This window comes from Myxocyprinus asiaticus, chromosome 14 (assembly GCF_019703515.2).
Source record: "Myxocyprinus asiaticus isolate MX2 ecotype Aquarium Trade chromosome 14, UBuf_Myxa_2, whole genome shotgun sequence".
In the NCBI taxonomy this organism is placed as follows: Eukaryota; Metazoa; Chordata; class Actinopteri; order Cypriniformes; family Catostomidae; genus Myxocyprinus; species Myxocyprinus asiaticus.
Window position 1 is genome coordinate 23,416,286 of NC_059357.1, and position 27,204 is coordinate 23,443,489.

General features: G+C 41.6%; 1 protein-coding gene across 1 annotated transcript in view; it reads right to left on the reverse strand.

Moving 5' to 3' along the window:
• The window catches only part of LOC127451684 (voltage-dependent P/Q-type calcium channel subunit alpha-1A-like), a 131,725-nt gene that overhangs the window by 10,854 nt on the left and 93,667 nt on the right, over positions 1 to 27,204 (reverse strand). Inside the window, exons 44-47 of the mRNA XM_051716557.1 lie at positions 16,081 to 16,190; positions 14,999 to 15,134; positions 10,578 to 10,691; positions 7,646 to 7,687 (exon numbers count right to left, since the gene is read on the reverse strand). Of these exons, the coding sequence (XP_051572517.1) occupies positions 7,646 to 7,687; positions 10,578 to 10,691; positions 14,999 to 15,134; positions 16,081 to 16,190 (402 nt within the window). The remainder of the gene's footprint in view (positions 1 to 7,645; positions 7,688 to 10,577; positions 10,692 to 14,998; positions 15,135 to 16,080; positions 16,191 to 27,204) is intronic.

Consider the following 27,204-nt stretch of genomic DNA (forward strand, 5'->3'; position numbering starts at 1 on the left):
TGCTCTTTTCTGGATAACTTAATATGCCCTTTAAAACTGAACACAAAATTAGGATGAAAAATTGCTTATTTTAATGTACAGACCGAAAGTCTGATAGCATCATTTCAGAAACCTATTAATGTATCAATTCTACAGTATAATCATTTTTTATTATTGCCATAAACAACTCGAACAAACTTTAAAGTTGAAAAGACTCAGATCCAGTTTAAACTGAAAAGTTTGAATTCGTGCGTATGCGAGTTTCAGCACCAACGCACATATGTTTTGTCACTTGTAGAGGCATGTTTACTTGTTTAAAGTAAAAAAAAAAGTTAATTTAGAACAGAATCCCCCCCCCCCCCCAAATGATAAAGAAGGTCTGGTATTCTGGTATTCCGATTATCTAACAGCCATTGTAAACCAGGTTTTATATACTAAAACACAACAATACAATCACATAATTTCAGATGTGTACACTACTAAGCATTTCGTAATTGAATAAATGTCGGCATATAGCCTATATTTCACCCAGGGGGCACCTCAGTCCATGTGGGCAAAGGGGCAGTTGCGCAGGCGTATGTGTGTGCCTGAAAACAAGTATTGCCAACTTAAGAGAAATTTCACGTTGGAGCGGGATTTGAGTTAACTTTTTTTACCGGTGAGCGTAAGTGGTACTTGAGCAGAGCATTCACTTGGGCCGTGAACCCAAGAATTAACGCATTAAATCTACAGCACTAATTCAGTGCGATTAATTATATAAAAAATAACGCGTTAAAAAAATTTACACAATTAATCATGTCCCCAGACAGTAATTCGAGCTTGAAGTACCACCTGTTTTCTCCAGGGGGCAGTAAGCAAAACTTCAGCTGTTTAGGCAACGTGCTTATATAGAGAACAAACTACACTCACCGATAGCAGACAAAACAAGATGTGAACACGTTCTTGCGTTCAAACACAGCTTGATGGTGTGCAAATACGAACGCAGGGATCTCAAGACGTGTTTTCTAAGCTTCAAACAATGTTTAACTTGACACAGCAACTTAAAAACAGTGTGTTTATGATGCAACGCAACCGAGACGCTCCAAAAGCATCTGACGCAGGTGTACACTGACACGTCCTTAGACAAGCCCTCGTAATAAATCTATCTCGGACCGATTGATGAATTCAGTTGCAAAATGGATTGTGTGAACTGTAGGCCAATGATAGGCAGATGACATAAGTTCAATAATATGGAAATAAACAATATATTGCATACTAAAGCCACTTTCTGAATTGTCTTTTTGGTAACACTTTACAATAAGGTTCTATTCATTAATATTAGTTAATGCATTATGTATCGTGAACAAACAGTTAACAATATATTGTTTTCAGCATTTATTAATCTTTGTTAATATTAGTTAATAAAAATACAATTGTTGATTGTTAGTTCATGTTAGTTCATAGAGCATTAACTAATGTTACCAAACACAACTTTTGATTTGAGAAATGTATTAGTATATGTTGAAATTAACAAATTAAGATTAATAAAAGCTGTAAAAGTATTGTGCATTGTTAGTTCATGTTAACTAATGTTATTAACTAATGTTAACAAATGGAACCTTAATGTATATTGTTACCGTCTTTTTTTAATGCTTTACTCGTGTGCCACAATAATGTAATGCATTTTAATTATCTATATTATATATTTTTTATAATGTATATTTTATTTATAATTATTTAAATATAACTGTTTATAAGTATTTAATCATTATTTATTGAATTATTGTTATTTGAAGGGCTTTCTAAGCAAATATGTATATATGTGATTAATTTGATTAATTAATCGGCATACCATGCAATGAATTCTATTAAAAATTCACTGATCACAAAGTATAGTCAGGACATTAATGATGTAAAAAACAACACCATCACTATTTGAAAAAAAGTAATTTTTGATCAAATCTAGACAGGCCCCATTTCCAGCAGCCATCACTGGAAGTATAATTAGTAAAATTAATATTTTCAAATTGTATCTAGAAGGGTTACCTAGAAAGTTAGAAGGTCCCTTCATAATTAACAGCATGAGCTAAGAAAGAATTTTATATTTAAGTTAAATGGACATTGTAACAAAAATATCAGTTAGCAAGTTAAGACTTTCTAAAACTACATGAGAGCAGAAATTTCTCAGGATAGGCTAACAACCTGGCACTCTTCTCATTTCAGAAATGTTATGGTGACTTTGCCAACAAGAAAACTCTTTTTATAACTATTTATTTTGTTAGTAGGTTTTGTATATATTTTTTTAATAATATATCACTTGATCCAAATAATATTTGCGTTTGAACACAAAAAGTTATGAATTAGCACTGTTAAATATCCATCTAAAATGTTTATATGTATTATCCCCACCACAAACCCAAATTGGTCAGGGGGCCCTAAATAGTTTTGTAGGTGCCAAAATGTGGTGCTATGCCCCTGCACAAGAATATATAGTATTTTAAACTTTATGTAAATAATAATAATAATAATAATAACAACAATAAAACCTGCCTCAGAAAGTGCCCTTTCTCTCTGTTTAACACACTGCCCACCAAAACATTTCTGCATGTCTCTACTCACAAACTCTCTCTCTCTCTCTCTCTCTCACACACACACACACACCAGTGTTGAGTAAGTTACTCTAAAAAGTAATTAATTACTAACTACTAAATACATCTACAGTGCAATTAGATTACTGTACTAATTACTCTGTCTGAAAAGTAATTGCATTACTTATTACTAATTACTTTCTAAAACCCTTATCAACCTCGACCAGATAAAAGAAAAATACAAGGATAGACATGAAACTGTTCTTTTAACTCTTTCAAATAAATCATATAAAATCAAATAAATTATTCATGAACTGGCCAAAGAATTTAAGGGGTCTGCATTAAATTAGAAAACATATATTAGATGTTAAGTTTCTATTTTAAATTCACTATTGTTTTATATTGAATTGTTCTATGGTCTATACAGTATTAACACAATTACATCAGAAGAAACTGTAAAATTAAGTGTAATCCCTTACTTTTTTCAATGAAAAAGTAAATTAATTACAGTAATTAATTACTTAGTAATGTATTACACCCAACATTGACACACACACACAACACACACAACACACACAACATATAACTGCACATTCACGTACAAAGACTGTGGACACATATGCACATAAAACATGCATATGTGAAAGTGTGACCAGACAGCTCATAATGGGAGTGTTTAGCAAGGCAGATAAATAGCAGATATACACTCACTGAGAACTTTATAAGGAGCACTATGGTCCTAATAAAGTGCCCGACGTGGTCTTCTGCTGTTGTAGCTCATCCACCTCAAGATTCAACGTCTTGTGCACTCTGAGATGCTATTCTGCTCACTACAATTATACAGAGTGGTTATCTGAGTTACCGTAGCCTTTCTGTCATCTCGAACCAGTCTGGCCATTCTCCGTTGACCTCTCTCGTCAACAAGGCATTTCCGTCCGCAGAACTGCCGCTCACTGGATGTTTTTTGTTTTTGGCACAATTCTGAGTAAACTCTAGAGACTGTTGTGTGTGAAAATCTCAGGAGATCAGCAGTTACAGAAGTACTCAAACCAGCCCGTCTGGCACCAACAATCATGTCATGGTCGAAATCACTGAGATCACATTTTTCCCCATTCTGATGGTTGATGTGAACATTGACTGAAGCTCCTGACCCATATCCGCATGATTTGATGCATTGCTTTGCTGCCACATGATTGGCTGATTAGATAATCACACAAATATGTAGGTGTACAGGTGTTCCTAATAAAGTGCTCAGTGAGTGTATATTAGGAGGAGGCAGACAAGGAGTTTTGTGTGATTTCTTCTGCACACAAACCTGTATAAAATCTGTCTGTTCTTTCTGCAACAATAATAATCCAATATGCAAAACCTACAGAGCCCATTCTCAGGAAATGGTGCCATCTGAGTACCCATAATTACTAATACAATAAACCTAAATGTCAAGGTTAATATTTTAATTGTGTTATGGGATTATATATATATATATATATATATATATATATATATATATATATACACACACACACACACACACACACACATACAGTTTAAGTCAGAAGTTTACATAAACTTAGGTTGAAGTCATTAAACCTAATTTTTTAACCACTCCACACATTTCATAGTACCAAACTATAATTTTGGCAAGTCGTTTAGGACATCGACTTTGTGCATGATACAAGTAATTTTTCCAACAATGGTTTACAGACAGATTGATTCACTTTTAATTGACTATATCAAAATTCCAGTTTACATAACCTAAGTTAACTGTGCCTTTAAGTAGCTTGAAAAATTTAAGAAAATGATGTCAAGCCTTTAGACAATTAGCCAATTAGCTTCTGATAGGAGGTGTACTGACTTGGAGGTGTACCTGTGGATGTATTTTAAGGCCTACCTTCAAACTTAGTGCATCTTTGCTTGACATCATGGGAAAATCAAAAGAAATCAGCCAAGACCTCAGAAAAAAAATTGTGGGCCTCCACAAGTCTGGTTCATCCTTGGGAACAATATCCAAATGCCTGAAGTTACCACGTTCATCTGTACAAACAATAGTACGCAAGTATAAACACCATGGGACCATGCAGCCATCGTACCGCTCAGGAAGGAGACGCATTCTGTCTCCTAGAGTTGAATGTAGTTTGGTGTGAAAAGTGCAAATCAATCAGCCAGGAAGTTAAAATCACAAATGGGTCTTCCAAATGGACAATGACCAATGATGTATTTCATTTTGTTGGAGTATACCTCCAAAGTTGTGGCAAAATGGCTTAAGGACAACAAAGTCAAGGTATTGGAGTGACCATCACAAAGCCCTGACCTCAATCTGATAGAAAATTTATGGGAAGAACTGAAAAAGCGTGTGCAAGCTAGGAGGCCTACAAACCTGACTCAGTTACACCAGTTCTGTCTGAAGGAATGGGCCAAAATTCCAGCAACTTATTGTGAGAAGCTTGTGGCTAAACAAAACATTTGACCCAAGTTAAACAATTTAAAGGCAGTGCTGCCAAATACTAACAAAATGTATGTAAACTTCTGACCCACTGGGAATGTGATGAAAGAAATAAAAGCTGAAATAAATCATTCTCTACTATTATTCTGACATTTCTCATTCTTTAAAATAAAGTAGTGATCCTAACTGACCAAATACAGGGAATGTTTTCAATGATTAAATGTCAGGAATTGTGAAAACTGAGTTTAAATGTATTTGACTAAGGTGTATGTAAACTTCTGACTTCAACTGTGTATATTTACAGTTGTGCTCAAAAGTTTGCATACCCTGGCAGAAATTGTGAAATTTTGGCATTGATTTTGAAAATATGACTGATCATGCAAAAAAATTGTCTTTTATTTAAGGATAGTGATCATATGAAGCCATTTATTATCTCATAGTTGTTTGGCTCCTTTTTAAATCATAATGGTAACAGAAATCACCCAAATGGCCCTGATCAAAAGTTTACATACCCTTGAATGTTTGGCCTTGTTACAGACACACAAGGTGACACACACAGGTTTAAATGGCAATTAAAGGTTAATTTCCCACACCTGTGGCTTTTTAAATTGCAATTAGTGTCTGTGTATAAATAGTCAATGAGTTTGTTAGCTTTCACATGGATGCACTGAGCAGGCTAGATACTGAGCCATGGGGAGCAGAAAAGAACTGTCAAAAGACCTGTGTAACAAGGTAATGGAACTTTATAAAAATGGAAAAGGATATAAAATGATATCCAAAGCCTTGAAAATGCCAGTCAGTACTGTTAAATCACTTATTAAGAAGTGGAAAATTCAGGGATCTCTTGATACCAAGCCAAGGTCAGGTAGACCAAGAAAGATTTCAGCCACAGCTGCCAGAAGAATTGTTTGGGATACAAAGAAAAACCCACAGGTAACCTCAGGAGAAATACAGGCTGCTCTGGAAAAAGACGGTTGATTTAAGGAGCACAATACTTGTTGACCCCTCTCCAAACATATCACTAATGGTTGTGACCATAAAGCTCTATTTTGGTCTCGTCACTCCAAATTACAGTGTGTCAGAAGCTGTGAGGCATGTCAAGGTGTTGTCGGGCATATTGTAACTGGGCTTTTTTGTGGCATTGGCTTCTTTCTGGCAACTCGACCATTCAGCTCATTTTTGTTCAAGTATCGTCGTATTGTGCTCCTTGAAACAACCACACTGTCTTTTTCCAGAGCAGCCTGTATTTCTCCTGAGGTTACCTGTGGGGATTTTCTTTGTATCCCGAACAATTCTTCTGGCAGTTGTGGCTGAAATCTTTCTTGGTCTACCTGACCTTGGCTTGGTATCAAGAGATCCCCGAATTTTCCACTTCTTAATAAGTGATTTAACAGTACTGACTGGCATTTTCAAGGCTTTGGATATATTTTATATCCTTTTCCATCTTTATAAAGTTCCATTACCTTCTTACGCAGATCTTTTGACAGTTCTTTTTTGCTCCCCATGGCTCAGTATCTAGCCTGCTCAGTGCATCCACGTGAGAGCTAACAAACTCATTGACTATTTATACACAGACACTAATTGCAATTTAAAAAGCCACAGGTGTGGGAAATTAACCTTTAATTGCCATTTAAACCTGTGTGTGTCACCTTGTGTGTCTGTAACAAGGCCAAACATTCAAGGGTATGTAAACTTTTGATCAGGGCCATTTGGGTGATTTCTGTTATCATTATGATTTAAAAAAGAGCCAAACAACTATGTGATAATAAATGGCTTCATATGATCACTATCCTTAAATAAAAGACAGGTTTTTTTTTGCATGATCAGTCATATTTTCAAAATCAATGCCAAAATTTCACAATTTCTGCCAGAGTATGCAAACGTTTATATATATATATATATATATATATATATATATATATATATATATATATATATATATATATATATATATATATATATATTAGGAAAAGTGAATAATGTGGCTTGGTGCAGTTCAACTGGCTAGATAACCCAGATATTAGCCATTTGTGTACTGACCTTCAACACCAAACACTTTGAATGTAACAGGGTTGAATAGTGTTTTGTGCAAAACTTGTTGAAAGATAAATGTAATTTCATTGTTTTTTTTTTGTCAGTTATAAAGTGTGATGTATTTCAAGGAACACAGAAACAGAGTGATACTACATAAATTTACTCAATAAATTATTCAAATGATATGAATTTCTAAACTTACTGTGACAAGGGTTGAAATAATGTAGCACTTCAGGATTAGGGTTAAAAACCATAAATAACAATTAATGATTTAACAACATATTTAGGATTAAGTGTAGTAGTTTAAGAATCACCCTCTGATAAACCTATAATTATTGACTACTAATCTGAATATTGGTTGTAGCCCTGGTACTTAAACTTTCAGTAGTTACCTTTTTCAAATGAAATGATAAAAATATTGATAAAAAATGTCCTTAAATTACTTTCCAGTATTTCTTCCTGTCGTTTTCAGGTACAAATGGCACAGTTTCCTGAGAATAGGTCCCATATAGACAGATAGACAGATGTCAGTGTGAGAGAGGGTCAAAGAGAGAGAGGGAGAGAGAGAGTAAGGGAGAGAACGAAAGAATAAAAGAGGGAGAGAGAAAGAGATTGCACATACAATGAGATTATCACCCCTATGCCGTCCTTTCCTCCGTGGCTGCTACACAGCCATTTCCATACAAACAAGCCACAAAAATGTCCATACAAATACACACATAAAAAGCACATAGGGGCAGCATTTACACAAGACAGAGCACAATAACAGTAGGTGACCCCAGGAATGACAGAGAAACAGGGACGGAGAGAGATCAAACTCAAAAACAAGAAAATGGTGAAGATGGGGTACATGCAGAGAGAGTAAAAGAGGGGAGGGAACAAGGAGAGAGATATATAAATAGAAAGAGAGACAGAAAGAAAGAGAGACAGAGAACCTGGTTAGACACAGAAGCAGTGGAGACAGAAAAAGACACTTACCACAGCAGCACACACACACTGAGGGCCAGAGCCAGTGTTAGAGGCACCATGATAACATCATCAACACACAACATGACAATACAGCACACAAAATGATATGGTGAGGTACAGTACAGTGATCACAAAACACAGTGGCCATAAAAGAGGTATACTACAACAGTGCACGCACACAAAGTACGTATAGCATGAGACCACACCAACAAAATTCTTGTACTTTTCATGGCTTCTGAAATGTACGAAAATCAGTCTCACACTAGTGTTTAAGTATATGTTAAAAGTAACACCAACAAATATACACATATATTTTGGAAATAGCAAAACACACAGTATAAACACATGCTTACACAAACACACATATCCGTACCAACTCCCAAGTCATTGCTTCAACCCAGCCTCAAATTTCACAGAGCTGTATGACCCTGAATAAATATTATTCAAATGTGGGCAAAAGAAAGCAGAGCTGATTTAAAAATAAGAACTTTAGCACTGCTATAAAGTTAAACATTTAGCTTGATTTACTATGGTAAAACACTGTTAAAGGGTTAGTTCACCCAAAAATGAAAATTATCTCATTTACTCACCCTCATGCCATCCCAGATGTGTATGACTTTCTTTCTTCTGCTTAACACAAACAAAGATTTTTAGAGACAATGCAAGTGAATGGTGACCAGAACTCTGAAGCTCCAAAAATCACATTAAGACAGCATAAAAGTAATCCATAAGACACCAGTGGTTTATTAAATGTCTTCTGAAGTGATGCTATTGCTTTTGGATGAGAATCAGATCAATATTTAGGTCCTTTTTTACTATAAATCTCCACTTTGAAAGTGAAAGAAGAGATTTATAGAACAAAAAGGACTTAAATATTGATCTGTTTCTCACCCACACCCATCATATCGCTTCTGAAGATATAGATTTAACCACTGGAGTCTTATGGAATATTTTTATTCTGCCTTTGTGATTTTTGGTGCTTGAAAGTTCTGGCCTTCATTCACTTGCATTGTATGGACCAACAGAGCTGAGATATTCTTCTAAATATCTTTGTTTGTGTTCTGCAGAAGAAAGAAAGTCATACACATCTGGGATGGCATGAGGTTGAGTAAATGATGAGAGAATTTTCATTTTTGGGTGAACTATCCCATTAAGACAATTATAGAACATTTATGAACCTTTTTACTGAGGAAGTCAGAAAGATTAGCCAAAAAAAAAAAAAAAAAAAAAAATGATTTAAAGAAACTAAAGGAGGAAAAGGTGAGAGGGAAAGCTATATTCATAGAAAACACAAGGAGACAGCAAAAGAGGAAGATTTATTCAGAAAATGACCATTTAAAGCTGATGTGTGCAAAAAAAATTTTATGTTATATTTTAAAATTCTTATAGAATTTTAGACAACTATAAGAGTGCCATTTGTAGGTTGATTTCACCTATAATTGTGAAACTGTGTCTCTGTGGCACTATTAAACATTCCTCTGTTTGTTTTGAGCGACCCATCCTGCAACATTGGCTCAACCAATGGTGTGATTTTGGGGTTGGACAACCAATGAAAGACAGGGTGAGTTTCTGGAATATGTCTGAAAACAGGGATTATTTTTCCAATTCCATTTGGTGACACCAGTAGCACAGCAATGACACACTTCAGTTTTAATAAAGAAAATAAAATAAATCCTACCCTAAGTGTATAAAGTTTGGTATAAAGTGTGTCACTTTATATGTGTGTGTAACCGCAACAATAATTGGAGCGCATGGTAAAGGCTGGTAAAGTCTGTACAGAATGAGGAGGTGGCTTTTCAGAGGCCAACAATAATAGATAAGCAGGTGATAAAGAAAAAAAGCCCTTTATTTCTACCTGATCCTAGACCTGCATTAAATATGCATTTATTATTAATGAGGATGCATTTTGTAACATGCTAGATATCACATATCTAGACACTTAATAAGACAGTGTTTGAATGTAAAAATGTATTCTCCAATACATCCCATCAAACACATATTTGAATGATTACAAATAACTAAAATACTGTACATATTTAAAACAGGTCTGTTTATGAAGCCTTTATCAAATACAATCAAATACTGATGGTCAATGAGTGTCAATGCTACAGCTGCCGTGATTCCAACCTGGTTTCACAGAAACACGTTATTTTACCTACACTTTTGCAAAATAATTTTTGTGTGGCTCGTTGTTAATATCGTAGCAGTTTTTGAAGTGCTACAACAACAATGACCTTTATTTACTTTTGCACAAATCACAAGTAAAGCCTTTTCTCTTACAATTTACAATAATGTTTCCCATGTCTAATCCTCCATTATGATGATTAGTTATGATCTAGTGACATAACACCATAACTGATTTCAGAAAAAGAACCAAAAAAAAAAAAAACACGTTCGGTTGTACAGGACATAATTTGCTTGGTCTGCAGATGCTATAGGGGTTCTCTTTGTTTGATCTGGTCAATGGGCATATATGTTTAATGTGAAGGCAGCAATGGTTGTTCGGAGGACCAGCAGATGTGGAAAAACAGGGGTAGAAATAACAGGGGAGAACACATGAAGGAATGACAGGATGAGGCGCTCACTTGGTTGTCTGCTGGGAGTCGAGGCATGGAAGCAGCCCTGCCATGGCCTTCCATCGGCAGATAGTGCTCAGTGTCCGAGTACCCGTCACGCCCCATCTCTCTCATCTCTACTATCTGCAGAAACAGAGGGAGACCATGCATGACTGCCCAGGGACAGCAGGTAAAAGCGTAATGCCAGGGGTCTGAGAGACAGGCCTATGGATGGAAGGAGAACATCTCCACCTTTAGCTTTCCCTTCACACTGTGGGGAGATGCACGGGTAGCAGGACAGCCCTGCCCCAGCCTCTGTTCTGCAAGTCTTTTAGTTGGGTTTGTAAGACGTAGGATTTGAAACTCTTAATTGGTAAAATACATGCAGGGCTTAATTCACAGGATCATTCATAGAAGATAAGGGGCCAGATGCATACATCTGTTTTGTACTAGTCTTACAAGTTAGTTCGGTCTTTAGAACTTCGGTCTAAATTCGTTGCATTAAAAAAATCGGTCTAAATTAAGACCAAAAAAAAAAAAGACTGCATCTGTCCAAGTGGAGCTTGGGTGATGGCCATGTGAGGTAATGTATTTTCGGTTGCAAACTGTACCCTGTTAGCCAGGATGTCCCATATTTTATCCGAATGATGATGTCTCAAGGTCCCATGCAGGATGCATTTTGTCCCAGTTTTTTTTTTTTTTCTTTTCTTTTTTTTTTTTTTTTTGAGTGCCCACTGTCGGCCATTCAGGTTGTTCTTTGTCTTATTGTTCCTACAATGCAACATGATTTAGACTGTCCTTATCAGACTAATTGATAGACAGAGACTTAAAGGGATAGTTCACCCAAAAATGAAAATTCTCTCATTTACTCATCTTTATGCCATCTCAGATGTTTATGACTTTCTTTCTTCTGCTGAACACAAGCAAAGATTTTTAGAAGAATATTTCAACTCTGTATATCCTCACAATGCAAGTAAATGCATACCAAAATTTTGAAGCTCCAAATTGCACATAAAGGCACCATAAAAGTAATTCACAAGACTCTAGTGGCTATATCTTTAGAAGTGATATGATAAGTGTGGGTGAGAAACAGATCAATATTTAAGTCCCTTTTCACTATAAATTCTCCTCCCTGCCCAGTAGGTGGTGATATGCACAAAAAATGTGAATCGCCAAAAACAAAAGAAGAAGAATGTGAAAGTGGGGCTTGATAGTAAAAAAGGACTTAAATATTGATCTGTTTCTCACCCACACCTATCATATCACTTCTGAAAATATGTATTACTTATGAATTACTTTTATGCTGCCTTTATGTGCTTTTGGAGCTTCAAAATTTTGGTACCCATTCACTTGCATTGCATTGACCTACAGAGATGAAATATTCTTTGTTTGTGTTCAGCAGAAGAAAGACTCATAAACATCTGGGATGGCATGAGGGTGAGTAACTTTTTGGGTGAACTACTCCTTTAAGTTCATGCAATTTATGTTTATGCAAGTTTAGGCTATGCTTATGCAACCAGCCCAGGAGATTGTTAGTATTTCAAATTATTTTCCTGCTAAGAGATAGTTCTTGCCACAAACTGGCACAGACTGTACACTTCTCACATAGAACATACTAGGAATCGGATGCTGGTCCTGGTGTTTCCAGGGCCAGAAGGCTTCATAACTAGGCTAACCAGCAAGACTTCCTTGGTCAACCAGCATAAAAATGTATGGTCTAAAGGGCCGTTTACACGACAACGTTTTCAACTAAAACCGGAAAACCTTTTATGCGTTTTGGCTGTTCGTTTACACGACAATGGTGTTTTGGGGCCTGAAAATGCAAACTTTTGAAAACAGGTTTCAAAGTGCAAATTTTTGAAAACGATGCAGTTATCGTCTCCGTGTAATCATACAAAAACGTACAAAAAAATTGTGAAAACGATGACGTCATGTGCACGCGTATTACATGTTCAGTCTATAGGCATGCGCGTGAGTACTTCAAAACAACACGCAAGACATTCAAAATTACAATGGAGGACTACAGGACTGTGTTTTGTGCTGCTCAAGATTTTGTCCAGGCAAAATTTCTCGATGCTTTCACCATCTTCATTGTTTGTTTTCACCGCTCTGTGGAAGAAAACGTTTCTGTTTTTAGCACATCATGTCATGTAAACGTTTACACGACAACGATGTACTAAGAACGGAAAAGATTTTCCTTTGCGTTTTTGAAAAGTTTCGCGTACAGATGACAACGTTGTCAAAACGATCCCCATTCACACGGATCCGCAAAAATGACTAAAAACGCTGTATTATGCATGCCAGGCCAGTAGTTGGCAATGTCACTTTGTAAAGAAACACCACGCGCCTGCGCACAAAAGCATTCTTCCACATAGCGTTGAATACAAACAATGAAGATGGCGATCGCTGGTCGTAGTAGTGATGCAGTAAATCTACATTTTGCTGGAGAAGCGTCAATAAACTCAAAATCTTGAGCAGAAACACAGTCCTGTAGTCCGCCATTGTAGTTTTGAATGTCTCGCGCGTTGTTCTGAAGTACTAGCGCGCATGCCTATAGACTTAACACGTAATACGCGTGCGCATGATGTAATCGTTTTCACGAATTCGCGTTGTTGTATGTTTACACGGAGACGATAACGGCATCGTTTTCAAAAACTTGCACTTTGAAACCCGTTTTCAAAAGTTTGCGTTTTCAGGTCCCAAAACGCCGTTGTTGTGTAAACGAACAGCCAAAATGCATAAAAAGTTTTCAGTTTTTAGTTGAAAACGTTGTCGTGTAAACGCCCCCTAAGCTGGTCTTTTCAGCAGGGTACTGTGATGATTTGATGTAGAGTTTAGCTGGGCAGGAGTGTCTCGCTTCCTGACACTACAATTGACTGCAGAAGGGTTGAAACATCCTTCCTAGACAGTCGAATATGGATGCATATATGTTCAATGACATGAGCTTCACCGAAGAAGCAGACATGTGTGAATACATTTTTTAAAAACAATAACAATAGGAGAGACAGACTGAGAGAAATATAAGAAAAAGAATAAGACAAAGAAAGTGCTGAAGATAGTCCACCGAATTGTGTTTTTACTCAGCAACAGAGAAGGGCCTTTGTTGCTGTCCTCCAATTAAATGCATATGGATGGGGGGGTAGACAGACCAGGCATTCAGGGTTATGAAAACAAACTGCCCCAATGGATACCCTCTATAAAAAGACTGTGAATATCTGATTCACTGTCTAATAGAGGCAGAGAAAACATTATTGATCCACTGAGATTTCCTATGGTGTGGCACTACATGAATGTCTGTTATTATGCTGTGAGTGCAGAATAGGTAGTGCTGTTCAGCAGTGCAAATAATGCAATCCATAGCTGATAAAATAGTGCTCCTGATAAAACAGTTTTTTGTATGCAGTAGTCTGTGGAACTTGCTGATTTGGACATTTATTGTTCTACTGTAAGCTATCAGCTGAGTCTGGATTCTCCTAAAGTTTTCTCTTCTTCGACTTACTTAAACATGTTGGAAAGTTTTTTCCCCATTAGCACATTGCCTTTGGCTTGCTCACTCAGGGTATTAAAACTTAAAGCTTCTTTGAAACAATATGTTTTATGAAAAGTGATAGACAAATAAAACTGACTTGACATCATTGACAGCAAAAAAAAAAAAAAAAAAAAAAAAAACCCATAAAAGAACACAAACAAATATTTTTAGAAGAATATTTCAGCTCTGAAGATCCCTACAATGCAAGTGAATGGGGTCCAAAAATTTGAAGCTCCAAAAAGCACATAAAGGTAGGATAAAAGTAATCCATAAGAGTCCAGTGGTTAAATCCATATCTTATGCAGGAATCTAATCGGTTTTGGGTGATAACAGACCAGTAAGTGTAACTCAATTTTCACTATAAATCTTGACAAATCTTTTCAAGCTTTTTTACCCTTCTTAGTGCCATCTTGTGCTCTGCACATGTGTCAAGCACTAGGAAGTGTAATCGAGGTTAAAATCATGACCTAGAGTCTGCAATGGCAAAATGTACAGTAAAAAAAAAAAAATTTACAATTTGGTCTGTTCTCACCCAAAACTGATTAGATCGCTTCAGAAGATATGGATTAAATCAGTAGAGTGTTATGGACTACTTTTATGCTGCCTCTATGTGCTTTTTGGAGCTTCAAAGTTTTGGAACCCATTCACTGGCATTATGTGTTCCTACAGAGCTGAGATTTTCTTTTAAAAATCTTTGTTGGTATTCAGCAGAAGAAAGAAATTCATACACATCTGAGATGGTATGAAGGTGAGTAAATGATGACAGAATTTTCATTTTTGGGTGAACTATTACTTTAAGAATAAAAAAAATATATACACTTTTTTTCAATTTACTCTCATAAATTTAAACACTTCCATTCTACATACTATCTCAATCTCATTTACCATACAGTGTAAATGAGATTGGGCAGGCTCAGTGTACCTGAGATTGTCTGCGGTTATCTGCTGTGTCATTTGGGTGCTGGCCTTCAGGACTCCAGCTGCCTGCTTTCTGAGACATCTCCTGGGCTCGTGCCGTTACCCATGATTGGCTCTCCGGGATACCTTCATCAACAGGCCTATCAACATATCCACATATAGTCAGATTAAAAGCTCTCGACATTCAATTTGGGCTAAAGTATCTCTGGTTTCTCACACAATGTGGTCCTAATGATCTTCTTAATGTTTATTTCATTTCTTGTTATTTTTCTCAAAGTTTCCCTTAAGCTGTCCACTAGAGTGAAGGACTAGGCATGAACAGTGACTGGGAATGTGACCTACAGTGCCTAGAAAGGCAAAATGCAGGAACAACACAGACTGAGAAAAATGGCCTCAAAGTTACTTGGTTTTAGTGGGGATTTTTTTAGCAACTGCAAGTTTCACACAATTCTGATCAAATATTTTACTGCATTTGCATAGCAGAGTGGCCATCTTACATAATATTTTGTTTTTGTTTTATTAGTCATGATTTGGAAAAAAGCTATAAACCTTGGATACTTGAAAAATTTAAATTCTGAGATTAATTACTCTCACAATCGCTTTGTATGATAAACAGACTGAAACGTAAGTAGTTATTCACTCTCAAATCAAATAATTCTAAACTAATGGAAAAAGTGCACAAATCCACGTAAAACCTCATTAGTTTAATTGAAAGACATGCTGCTGCCATACTAGATTTTTGCACTGCTTACATGAGTTTTTCAATTATTAGATTTGAGAGTTAATAACAACTTCAATTCCAGTCTGTTCATCATAAAAATTGATCGTATGCCTTCAGAAGACTAGGAATATGACGCACGAGTTGCATGGACAACTATCATGACATTTTGCTATTGTTTTAAAATCATCGATTGTGACATTCTTTAAAATATCTCCTTTTATCTTCTGCAGAAGAAAGAAAGTAAAATGGCTTTGGATCCCCTGAGAGTAAGTAAATGATGACAATTTTCGTTTTTGGCTGAACTATTTCTTCAGTATATAGACAGACATTGAGTAGCAATTGGAGAGAATGATAAAGTCACTCACAGATGATTTGCAGGGTGCGTCTGTGGATCAGGAAGGCCAGTGAGTCCCTGCCCGACATCCTGGCTTGGAGACGGCGGCTCCAGACGCTGAAACATTAATGGCGTTCGATTCTGTGTAAGATACAACATGGCCTACGGCTGGTATCAGGCAAGCTGATGGGAAAATGGGGTTGGGGAGAATATGGGATGCTCTGCATCCCATGTGTAAATGGGGAGAGGATCCAGCAGCAACAGGAAACAGCAGTGGTCAGTCAGAAGGCATTCCAGGAGTATTTTGGGAAAAAAAATTTTTTTTTTCTATGAGCCGATGGTACCATGCTGAGAATTCATTTACTTTTGTTGTCCCAGTAAATGAATGGTTTCTTTAACCAACTGGCTCCTAAACAGCAATGATAAGTCTTGGTGTCATTCAGTAGGCATTAAGCGTTAAGTTGCTTAAAACATTTGAAGTGTTAATCACACAAATACAACTAACAATACACATACGAATGCTGACTTTTTTTTAAATGTCCAGAGCTCATAAGTATGGTGCACACTCATTTTAAAGTCCCCATGAAATGGTTTGACAAACACAATTTTATTTCCTGTGTTAAAATTTTCCTATAGAAAGAGGAAGTTGGGTGTGAATTTCGTCCTGGTTACTTTCGTAACCTACGTTGTGTCGATGTAGTGACACTAGGGGTCACTCTTGGGAGCCCCAAACACCTCTCTTTTTTGAAAAAAGGTCAATGAGAATTGGCGAGTGGAATTTTCATGCCACTCCCCCGGACATGTGGGTATAAAAAGGAGCTGGTATGCAACCACTCATTCAGGTTTTGTGCTGAGGAACCGAGACCAGGTCCCCGCCATTTCAGTGGGTAGTTCAGTGTTGTGGCAAGAGGGACACAATGTCTCGTTCCCTCCATCAGGGAATGGAGGTTACGAAAGTAACCAGGACATTCCGTATCAGTCACTCACTCGATGTTGTGTCGATGTAGTGACACTAAGGGTCCCTATACAAAACGCCACAACTAGCTGAACTGTGTTGTGTGAACTGGCGGTGTGTGATGGGCAGACTGCTGTGTGCCTCATAGCCAGCGCACCAGGCCGTTACATATCCTCCCCCAATGCTCTAATGAGCATCGACCGGTCCATCAGGAACAAGTCGACTGCCCAACTATAGGGACAGGCTAGCCCAGCCAAGGCCTCTTTTTCCTCTCTTTTCTCCCCAAAAAGAGTGGAATTTGTTAACTGACTGGGAGCCATAAGTGTCTGTGTCAAGGGGTGTCCCAAGGTTAAGACACCGTGGAGACCACACCTCACCCAAAAAGGGGGGGGGGGGGTATTTTGAGTGGAATACGTCACATGGTCTTACCGAGTCTTGTCGTAAGTATGTCACGTGGAGAGGTCCCATAGTAGGTCCTACCCAAAGGGGGAGGAATTTCTACAAAGCATGGCGACCAGGGGCAGAGGGGCCCCTGCCCAAGGAAGACGCAGTTTACCAACAGGGAAACAATTTTGCAGAAAATATCACATGGGGTTGCCTTCGGGGAATCATCGCATGCGGAGCACCTACCTCAGTACAGGGCCTCATTAGCGCACTTACTGAGCCGGCAGCGAGTTTCTCCGCAAACTCAACTGCCACAGGGCTAAGGAGGAAAGTCATCCAGGGATCACAGCCTGTGAACACTACTGGGAGTCAAGAGTGCATGTCTTCTCCTCAAGGGAGGGTAAAGGTGCTATGCGCAATGGTAGACCTGGCCAATTGTCCCGGAACTTACCTGCTCGTGCCTGCCACTACTCGGGACAAGACCGGCTCAACCCGGAGATTGTAGAACATTGCAAAGGTGTTGGGTGCTGCCCAGCCTGCTGCTCTGCAGATGTCTGCCAAAGAGGCGCCACTGGCCAGGGCCCAGGAGGCCGCCACACTCTTGGTAGAGTGGGCTCGTAACCCCGCAGGGGGTGGCATGTCCTGAGCCTGATATGCCATCGTGAGGACGTCAATGACCCAGTGGGCGATCCTCTGTTTGGAGAGAGCGCTTCCTTTCTGCTGTCCACCAAAGCAGACAAAGAGCTGCTCTGAGCTTCTAAAGCTCTGCGTGTGATCCAAAAAGATGCATAAAGCTCGCACCGGACACAGCAAAGCCAAGGCTGGGTCTGCCTCCTCCTGGGGCAGCGCTTGCAGGTTCACCACCTGATCCCTAAAAGGGGTCATGGGAACATTGGGCACATAGCCCGGTCGGGGTCTCAGGATCATGTGAGAGTAACCCGGACCGAACTCCAGGCACAATTCAATGACAGAGAACGCCTGCAGATCCCTTACCCTCTTGATGGAAGTGAGCGCAGTCAGGAGGGCAGTCTTCAAAGAGAGTGCCTTAAGCTCAGCTGACTCCATGGGCTCAAAGGGATCTCCCCGTAGACCCTGAAGGACTACAGAGAAGTCCCACGGGGGGACGAGGCGCGGTCTAGAGGGATTCAACCTCCTAGCGCCTCTCAGGAACCTGATGATCAAGTCGTGTTTCCCCAAATACTTATCATCTACTGCATCGTGATGTGCCAAAATAGTGGCTACATACACCTTGAAGGTGGAGGGGGACAGCCACCCCTCCAGCCTCTCCTGCAGAAAGGAAAGCACTGATCCGACTGCGTTTCTCTGGGGGTCTTTGCGTCAGGAAGAACGCCACTTAGCGAACAGACGCCACTTCAAGGCATACAGGTGCCTCGTAGAGGGAGCCCTAGCCTGAGTGATCGTGTCTACCACCGCAGGTCTTTCGCCACTTAGGTCTTCCGCGTCCCGTCCAGGGGCCAGACGTGAAGATTCCAGAGGTCTGGTCATGGGTGCCAGATGGTGCCCCGTCCCTGAGAAAGAAGGTCCAGCAGTCGCAAGAAGCGTGAGATCCGAGAACCACGTCTGGGTGGGCCAGTAGGGTTCTACTAGGATGACCTGCTCCTCATCCTCCCTGACCTTGCACAAGGTCTGTGCAAGTAGGCTCACTGGGGGAAGCGCGTATTTGCATATTCCAGGGGGCCAGCTGTGTGCCAGTGCATCTATACCGAGGGGTGCCTCGGTCAGGGCGTACCAGAGCGGGCAGAGGGAAGATTCCCGGGAAGCAAACAGGTCTACCTGTGCTCGACTGAATCGACTCCATATCAGCTGGACCACCTGAGGGTGGAGTCTCCATTCTCCCCTGAGGGTAACCTGACGTGACAGCGCTTCTGCTGTGGTGTTGAGGTCGCCCAGGATGTGAGTGGCTTGTAGCAACTTGAGGTGCTGCTGACTCCAGAGGAGGAGACGGCGGGCGAGTTGTGATATGCAATGGGAGCGTAGACTGCCTTGGTGGTTGATGAACGCTACCGATGCTGTGTTATCCGTCTGGACCAACACGTGCTTGCCCAGGATCAATGGCCGAAACCTCCGCAGGGCGAGCAGTACTGCCAACAACTCTGGGCAGTTGATGTACCAACGCAGCTACGGGCCAGTCCAGGAGCCGGCGGCTGTGTGCCCATTGCATACGGCACCCCAGCTCGTCTTGGGGGCGTCTGTTGTAACCACGACACGCCTGGAGACCTGCTCTAGGGGAACCCCTGCCCGTAGAAATGCAAGGTCGGTCCACGGGCTGAAGAGGCGGTGACAGATTGGCGTGATGGCCACGCGATGTGTCCCGTGGCGCCATGCCCATCTCGGGACTCAAGTCTGAAGCCAGTGCTGAAGCGGTCTCATATGAATCAACCCGAGCAGTTAGGCCGCCTCTGAGGATGCCATATGCCCCAGGAGCCTCTGAAAACGTTTCAGTGGAACTGATGTTCTCCGTCTGAACGCCTTCAGACAGTTCAGCACCGACTGTGCGCGCTCATTCGTGAGGCACACTGTCATCGAGACCGACTCCAGACCGAGAAAAGAGATGCTCTGAACTGGGGAGAGCTTGCTCTTTTCCCAGTTGACCCGAAGCCCCAGTCGGCTGTGGTGCCGGAGCACGAGGTCCCTGTGTGCGCACAGCAACTCTCGAGAGTGAGCTAGGATTAGCCAGTCATCGAGATAGTTGAGGATGCGGATGCCCACTTCCCTTAGCGGGGCAAGGGCAGCCTCTGCGACCTTCGTGAAGACACGAGGGGACAAGGACAGGCCAAAGGGGAGGACCTTGTACTGGTACGCCTGGCCTACGAAGGCAAGTGTCGAGGTAAGGCCGAAACATGAAAGTACGCATCCTTCAGGTCTACCGCTGCGAACCAATCTTGATGCTGGACGCTCGCTAGAATGTGTTTTTGCGTCAGCATCTTGAACAAGAGTATGTGTAAAGACTGTTTCAGTACTCGCAGGTCCAGGATTGGTCGCAACCCACCGCCTTTCTTCGGTACGATGAAGTAAGGGCTGTAGAACCCTTTCTTCATCACGGCTGGAGGGACAGGCTCTATCGCGCCCTTGCACAGAAGGGTAGCGATCTCTGCACGCAAGGTAGTGGCGTTCTCGCCCTTCTCACCCTTCACCGAGGTGAAGAGGATACCGCTGAACCTGGGCGGGTGCCTGGTGAACTGAATTGCGTAGCCGAGTCGGATGGTCCGGGTCAGCCATCGCGACGGGTTGGAAAGCATGAGCCATGCGCCCAAACTCCGGTCTAGGGGGACCAAGGGAATGATCACGTCGGACATACCAGCGGTTGGGGCATCGCGGCGGGGCTGAGCTCGAGGTGCCACATCAAGGGGTCTCCAGCCCCGTGGCCGTGCTGAGTCCAGGGACATCGAAGCACTTACCTGGCTCCTGCCGCCCACCATAAGATTGGTCGAGGAGGGGTGAGGAGGAATCTTGTCCCCGTAGTCCACTGGAACCAATCCCGTGTGGGCGTGCTTGTGCCACAGCTGACTGATGCAAAGGTATGGCGCTCCGCCGCTGGAGCGCCATACCTGCCAAAATGGGACGGTGGACGGTGGTCATGACGACGGCCATGCGCACCAGATATGTGACCCAGGAGACGAGGGAACCATTCTTTTGTCAGGCTTTTGGGTGCCGCAGCCTCCTAGGCATCGGGGATGGAGTGGTCTGTCGTCTTCTTCCTTCGGAGGGCTCCACGCCGGAGCTGGGCTGCAGCAGAGCCGGTGTCGTTGCTGCAGGAGGTCAGAACTACCCTCGTGCAGTTCTTTTAGCGCCTTGGCTTGGTGTACTTGCAGGAGAGCCATGGCGTGTAGGGCAGAGGTGGCTTGTCCAGCGGCACCGTAGGCTCTAGCCATCAGGGACGACGTAAACCTACAGGCCCTGGACGGGAGTCTCGGGCGGCCATGCCAGTTGGTGGCGCTCTGCGGACAAAAGTGCACCGCGAGCGCCTTGTCCACCTGGGGGATCACCGAATACCCCCTGGCCACTCTGCCATTGAGGGTAGCGAGAGTGGGGGAGCTGAAAGACAGGGACCGGGCAGTAAAAGGTGCCTCGCATGATCTTGTCAGCTCCTCATGCACTTCCGGGAAGAAAAGAACGGGGGCGGGGCATGGCCGTGGGCGGCACCCCGTGCCCAGGAACCGATCGTCGAGCTGCGAGGATTCAGGGGAGAGTGGAGGGTTCCACTCTAGCCCGACAGTCGTGGTCGCCCGGGAAAGCACGTCCGTCATTTCTGCGTAGGTGTGAGACTGGGCGACCGTTCCCGAAGGAGGAAGCCGAGTCGAAGCCTCTGCGTCAGACTGGACAAGCCTGCTCTCCGATGCTGCGCTCGATAACTCATTGTCTTCCAGAGCTCCGAACGAGAAGTCGAACTCACGCTGAGTGGAGCCGCCAGTCTCGTGCGAGAGCTCGATCTGGGCAAGCGAGCGTGCTGGGGAATGGAAGGTCCGTGGGGGGATACCCGGCGGAGGTGGTCCCATTGATGTCCCCAAATCGCCCCCAGTGCTAACCGACGCGGCCTCAAATCCGTTGGTAGAACGCAAACAAAAAACGAAAGCAAGCTGCGATCGCAACGTTGCCATGGTGATGTTTTCGCAATGAGGACATGACTCATCCATGAATGATGTCTCCGCATGGGCAGTGCCCAGACACGTAAGACAGCGATCGTGGCCATCAGAAGCGGAGAGATAACGACCGCAACCAGGAATAACACACAAACGGAAAGGTATCTTTAAAAAGACGCGTCTTTAAAAAGATGTTCCGTGTGTGCCACTCTTTCAGATAGAAAATATATTCTTTTAGAATATACTCTTTTAAATGTTCTGCCGAAGTGCCCAGGGGCGTTCTCTGCAAACCACAGATGCAGAGGGGGAGAAGCCACTGAAATGCGGCGTAAGATCCAGCAGAGAGAGATGAATAGAACTGCTTGGCTCCGAAGAGCAAATCTGAATGAGTGGTTGCATACCAGCTCCTTTTATATCCGTATGTCTGGGGGAGTATTCACTAAATAGGGAGCAAGGGAGCATCCCATAGCTTTCTATGCAGCTAAGTGCATTCAATCCTAAAATCCGACCAAAAGTTCAGTTTCAGACTGCAGATGATGCTTGGACCACTCAACATGTTTGGCAGACATGGGACAATGGTAATCATAGATTCAGAATTTTATAATGCTACATTTTATTTTACCATGGTGATTGGATGATGCTGGACATTACTTTAAGTTTTATTATTTATATATTTTTTTATTATTTATTCATCTTTACAGAAAATCAGCTGTAATGTCTTTAATGTCTCAAAAACATGAATAACTATCACTCCTGGAAACATAATAAAAAACTTGATGAAAAAAATCTGACTTTCTATAGCTTGGTGTTATTTAAAATTTCACAACGTAGTTTCGATGTCCACATATGTGGACATTTATTTTTAGGAAAACTATTTGCTCTAGAAATTATTATTATTACTATTATTATTTGCTTGTTTATTAGGTGCTACTAGTTACAAATCAAAAAGGGAAATGGAAAATGCACACAGCAGTCACGCTCGAGTCTCATGAGGTTAAAGGGGAGGGGACATTTTCATTCTTGAAAGCATTTTATTTGAATTTATAAAAAAAAAAAAAAATCTAGATGTCCCTGCGGACAAGATGAGTCAAGAATATTTTGGTAAATATTTTCAGGAAGAAATGTTTATCTGCTAAAAGTTTATTTCATCAACTTTTAAAAGCATAATAGCATATACTGTATGTGACCCCAAAGGCAATTTTAATTTCATGGGGTCTTTAAAGAGGCACTTTTCTAAACAGTTTGACTGCATCTGTATCTTGTACATGAAGTAACTAATCGGTACCACCAGCCAAAAATGACACCTTGAGATATGAAAATGGATGAAAAATCAACATCAAAAATAAATGTCAAATGTATGTAGTATACAAAGGCAGGCTCCAGTAAAATCTCATGGCAGAAAGTAACAGTTGAATGAGAGCTGGTGAAGGAGAGGGATCATCTGTAAACAACAGGCACAGATCAGTTTGTTTACTTAACCTTGCCAGCTAATGGATGTGTCAGGGCATTATGTGTATATTGAAAAGCTTACAGGTTCAATGGTATAAGCAGTAACTGCTACATCCACTTGAAACATCATGGGTTAGATTCTATAAAACTGTTGAGTTTATATTAGATTTTCATGTGGATGTATAGTCATAGATCACAAAGCAATATAGAAATCAGGCCCATGTTGCATTACACTCTTACACTCTTACAGTCAAACATCACCTATTAAAATTATAGCATGTTGCTTGATTGCCAACATAACAAACAACCAAAAAAAGTTTCTTTCTGCAAACAAAAACATGGAAGGTGCTATTAATAGTCATCAAACTGCTGTAATTCCTTTAAAGTAGGACACACATTATTATGTTTTTCGATGGGAAGAATGAATGGAAATAATTAAACCAGCCCGTCAGACATAATGAAATATTAAACAACTTCCTACAAGTGTCTTTTCAAAAAAATCCACTTTATAAAGTGAGGGATTAGTAAAACAATAAGTTTGTCATTAATCACACTATGTAACACTTTGTTTTCTTTTTTTTTTTCTGGGTAGTAAGTGTTATTTCCTAATTGCTTATGCCTCAAAAGTATAGAAAATGGCTATTATTCCCCACAAACTTTGCTTTTGTGACCAGGACAGTGATATTTTGAAATTAACCTATTTCCAATGAGAAAACAGGCAAATTTGTGTCTTTTTGTTCACATAAAGTCAGAAAAAAACAACATATGAATCCAAATTAACATGTATTTATACTAAAGTAATATTCAAAGCCGTGCTGGTCCATAATGGTAACAAGTACCCATCTCTTCCCCTGGCTCACTCGGTGCACCTCAAAGAGGATTACAACAGCATCAAGACCTTGCAGGACGCCTTGAAGTATGATGAGTACGGCTGAGAGGTCATAGGAGACTTCAAAATGGTGGCATTCCTGATGGGTCTCCAAGGCTTTTTTACCAAGTTTCCCTGCTATCTTTGCCTTTGGCACAGCAGGGACACCAAGGCGCACTACCACAGGCAGGACTGGCCACAGTGGACCGAGTTCTCTGTGGGGAGGAACAACGTCAAGTGGGAGCCACTGGTGGACCCCCGGAAGGTGCTGATGCCACCACTGCACATCAAATTGGGCCTTATGAAATAATTTGTCAGAGCTCTAGATAAGGAGTCGGCAGCCTTCAAGTACCTTCAAGACTTCTTCCCTAAGCTGTCTGAGGCAAAGGTCAAAGCCGGTGTCTTCATCGGACCACAGATAAAGCAGGATTTTGGATTCATATGTTGTTTTTTTCTGACTTTATGTGAACGAAAAGACACAAATTTGCCCGTTTTCTCATTGGAAACAGGTCAATTTCAAAATATCACTGTCCTGGTCACAAAAGCAAAGTTTGTGGGGAATAATAGCCATTTTCCATACTTTTGAGGCATACGCAATTAGGAAATAACACTTACTATGCAGGAACAAAAATTGTGTTACATAGTGTCATTAATCTGGAGACTGATCTGGAAGAGAGCACCATTGCAATGCATTGTAAAAATCTTTTAAGTGGCAACATCTTAAAAGACTTTGCAGGTTTATTCTCTCTCCTTTGAAATGATATAGAGGATGTTATTTCAATGATTAAAACTTTGAGTTATGGGTTTAAGCCCACTTCTCTGCAGGAGAACAGTTGTGAAACTAGGTGTGTCCTCCCTACTGCACTTCAAGGCCTAGAGGTATCACATCCAGCACTGTGGTAAAATTTCATTGATGGCCTGCTGGGTTTTTGTGGATTATTAATGACCAAAGTACAGCCATGCTGTAATTGGTCCTTTGACTTGCCGGGTAGCCAATCAGCTTGCGTCTCTCACTTTGTCTAACATTTAAATGGCTCAGTTTTACAGATAAACTGTTTTCTCTGCAGCGCAATGCAAAAGTTTTCTCTGAAAATGTTATTGCTCAGGTGGTTTGCTAGGACTTTCCTTATATCAGCTTGCACGGTAAGGTCTGCTTTTGGCCATGACACATTGAAGCGCATCTTTAACAAGGTAAGCCTCATTCAAATCTGGCTGGCACACATTGCTATCTTAGATCATTAGATTAAATAAATCCACACATAGCTAGTATAAGTCACTAGTTATATAATCTCTGGGCTTTCCTGGCTCATGTACACATTATAAGTTAGGTAACTAGCCATTTAAGCTATTCGGCTAAGCAGGCCGAGGCACAAAGAAATTTAGTTAATTAGCATTGCGCCATTTGGCCAGTGGCCAAGGCACACCTAGCTAGCATACACTCTGTGCACATACCTCTTCGGAGCAGCAGCAGCACATAAGTCTAGGAGATAGATGTGCTTGGTTGGGGGGGGTTGTGTTTTGTGTTTATGTGTTATGTTTTATGCAACGTCCCTGCTTTGTTGGGGGATTGTTAGTAATGTCTATTTGTGTAGCAGCATGCAAATACATGCTCGATGCAGCATGTCTTTCTTTGTCTAATTGTGCAGCAGCAACAGCAGCATGTCCACATGCTAACTCCATATGTATGTGTATTTCCCAGCAGTAGCAAGTCTTCGTACTTTGTGCAGCAGCAGCAGCGTTAGCAGATCTAGTCCGCCAAGACCTATTGTGACGAGGAGGAGGGCGGGGCCGGGTTGTGAATGCACACGGCCGGCCCCCAATTGGGCTAATCGGCTGAGGAGAGGGATAAAGCCGAGCCGCCGAGCCGGATGCGGCAGTTCGAGAGAGAGAGAGCCACACGCAGCTGCCGTGTGTGTTTATGTTTATGTCTTTTTAAGTTTTCATTAAATATTACTTTGACTGTTCAGTCGGTTCCCGCCTCCTCCTTGCCCACATTACCCTGTTACATTGGTGCCGCAACCCATGAAGGAGGAGGGATGCTCTGTCGTGGAGTCCTCGCCACTGCCGTCCACCCAAAGGAGCAGCCACGGCCGTCCGCCGAGGGAAGGAGGAGTCGCTGCCAGCCGCCTGGACGCGGAGGAAGAGCAGCCATTCGCTAGGGGAGGAGGGGCTCGCTGCTAGCCGCCTGGAGCAGTGGAGCCGCAGCAAGGGGCTGAGGGGCTCGCTACCGGCCGCAAGAACGCGGAGGGTGGTTGCATCCACCATGAGTCGAAGGACTCGCTCCGGTCTGCCCAGGGAGGAGCTGCTGTCATCCACCAGAGGGCAGAGGAGTGGTCGAGGACCAGGCGACGGCGTGTCTGGGAACCAGCTGGCAATATTTTTTTTCTCTCTCTCCTCTCTCTCTCTCACTGTCGCTCCACCTTGCCCTTTCCTTCTCCTCTTTTCCCTCCCCTTGTCACCCTCCCAGGTCTCGAAATGTGGGAAAAGCCTGATGGCAGGCGTGGCCGGATGGGCAATGCCCCCATTCGGAAGGGAGGGGTGTACGTCATGCCAGAGGTTCCCCAGCCTGAGGCAAAGGAGGGAGGAGCGTGATGAGGAGGAGGGTGGGGTGCGAACGGCTGGCCCCCAATCGGGCTAATCAGCCGAGGAGAGGGATAAAGCCGAGGCGGATGCGGCAGTTCGAGAGAGAAAGAGCCACAAGCAGCTGCCATGTGTGTTTATGTTTATGCCTTTTTAAGTTTACATTAAATATCACTTTGACTGTTTAGCCGGTTCCCGCCTCCTCCTTGCCCATATTACCCTGTTACACCAATATCCTGTCAATATGTTATACACATATTAACATGCTAAATCTTTCAGAGATTTGTCATGACTGAAATGACCAAAGTTCAGCCATGC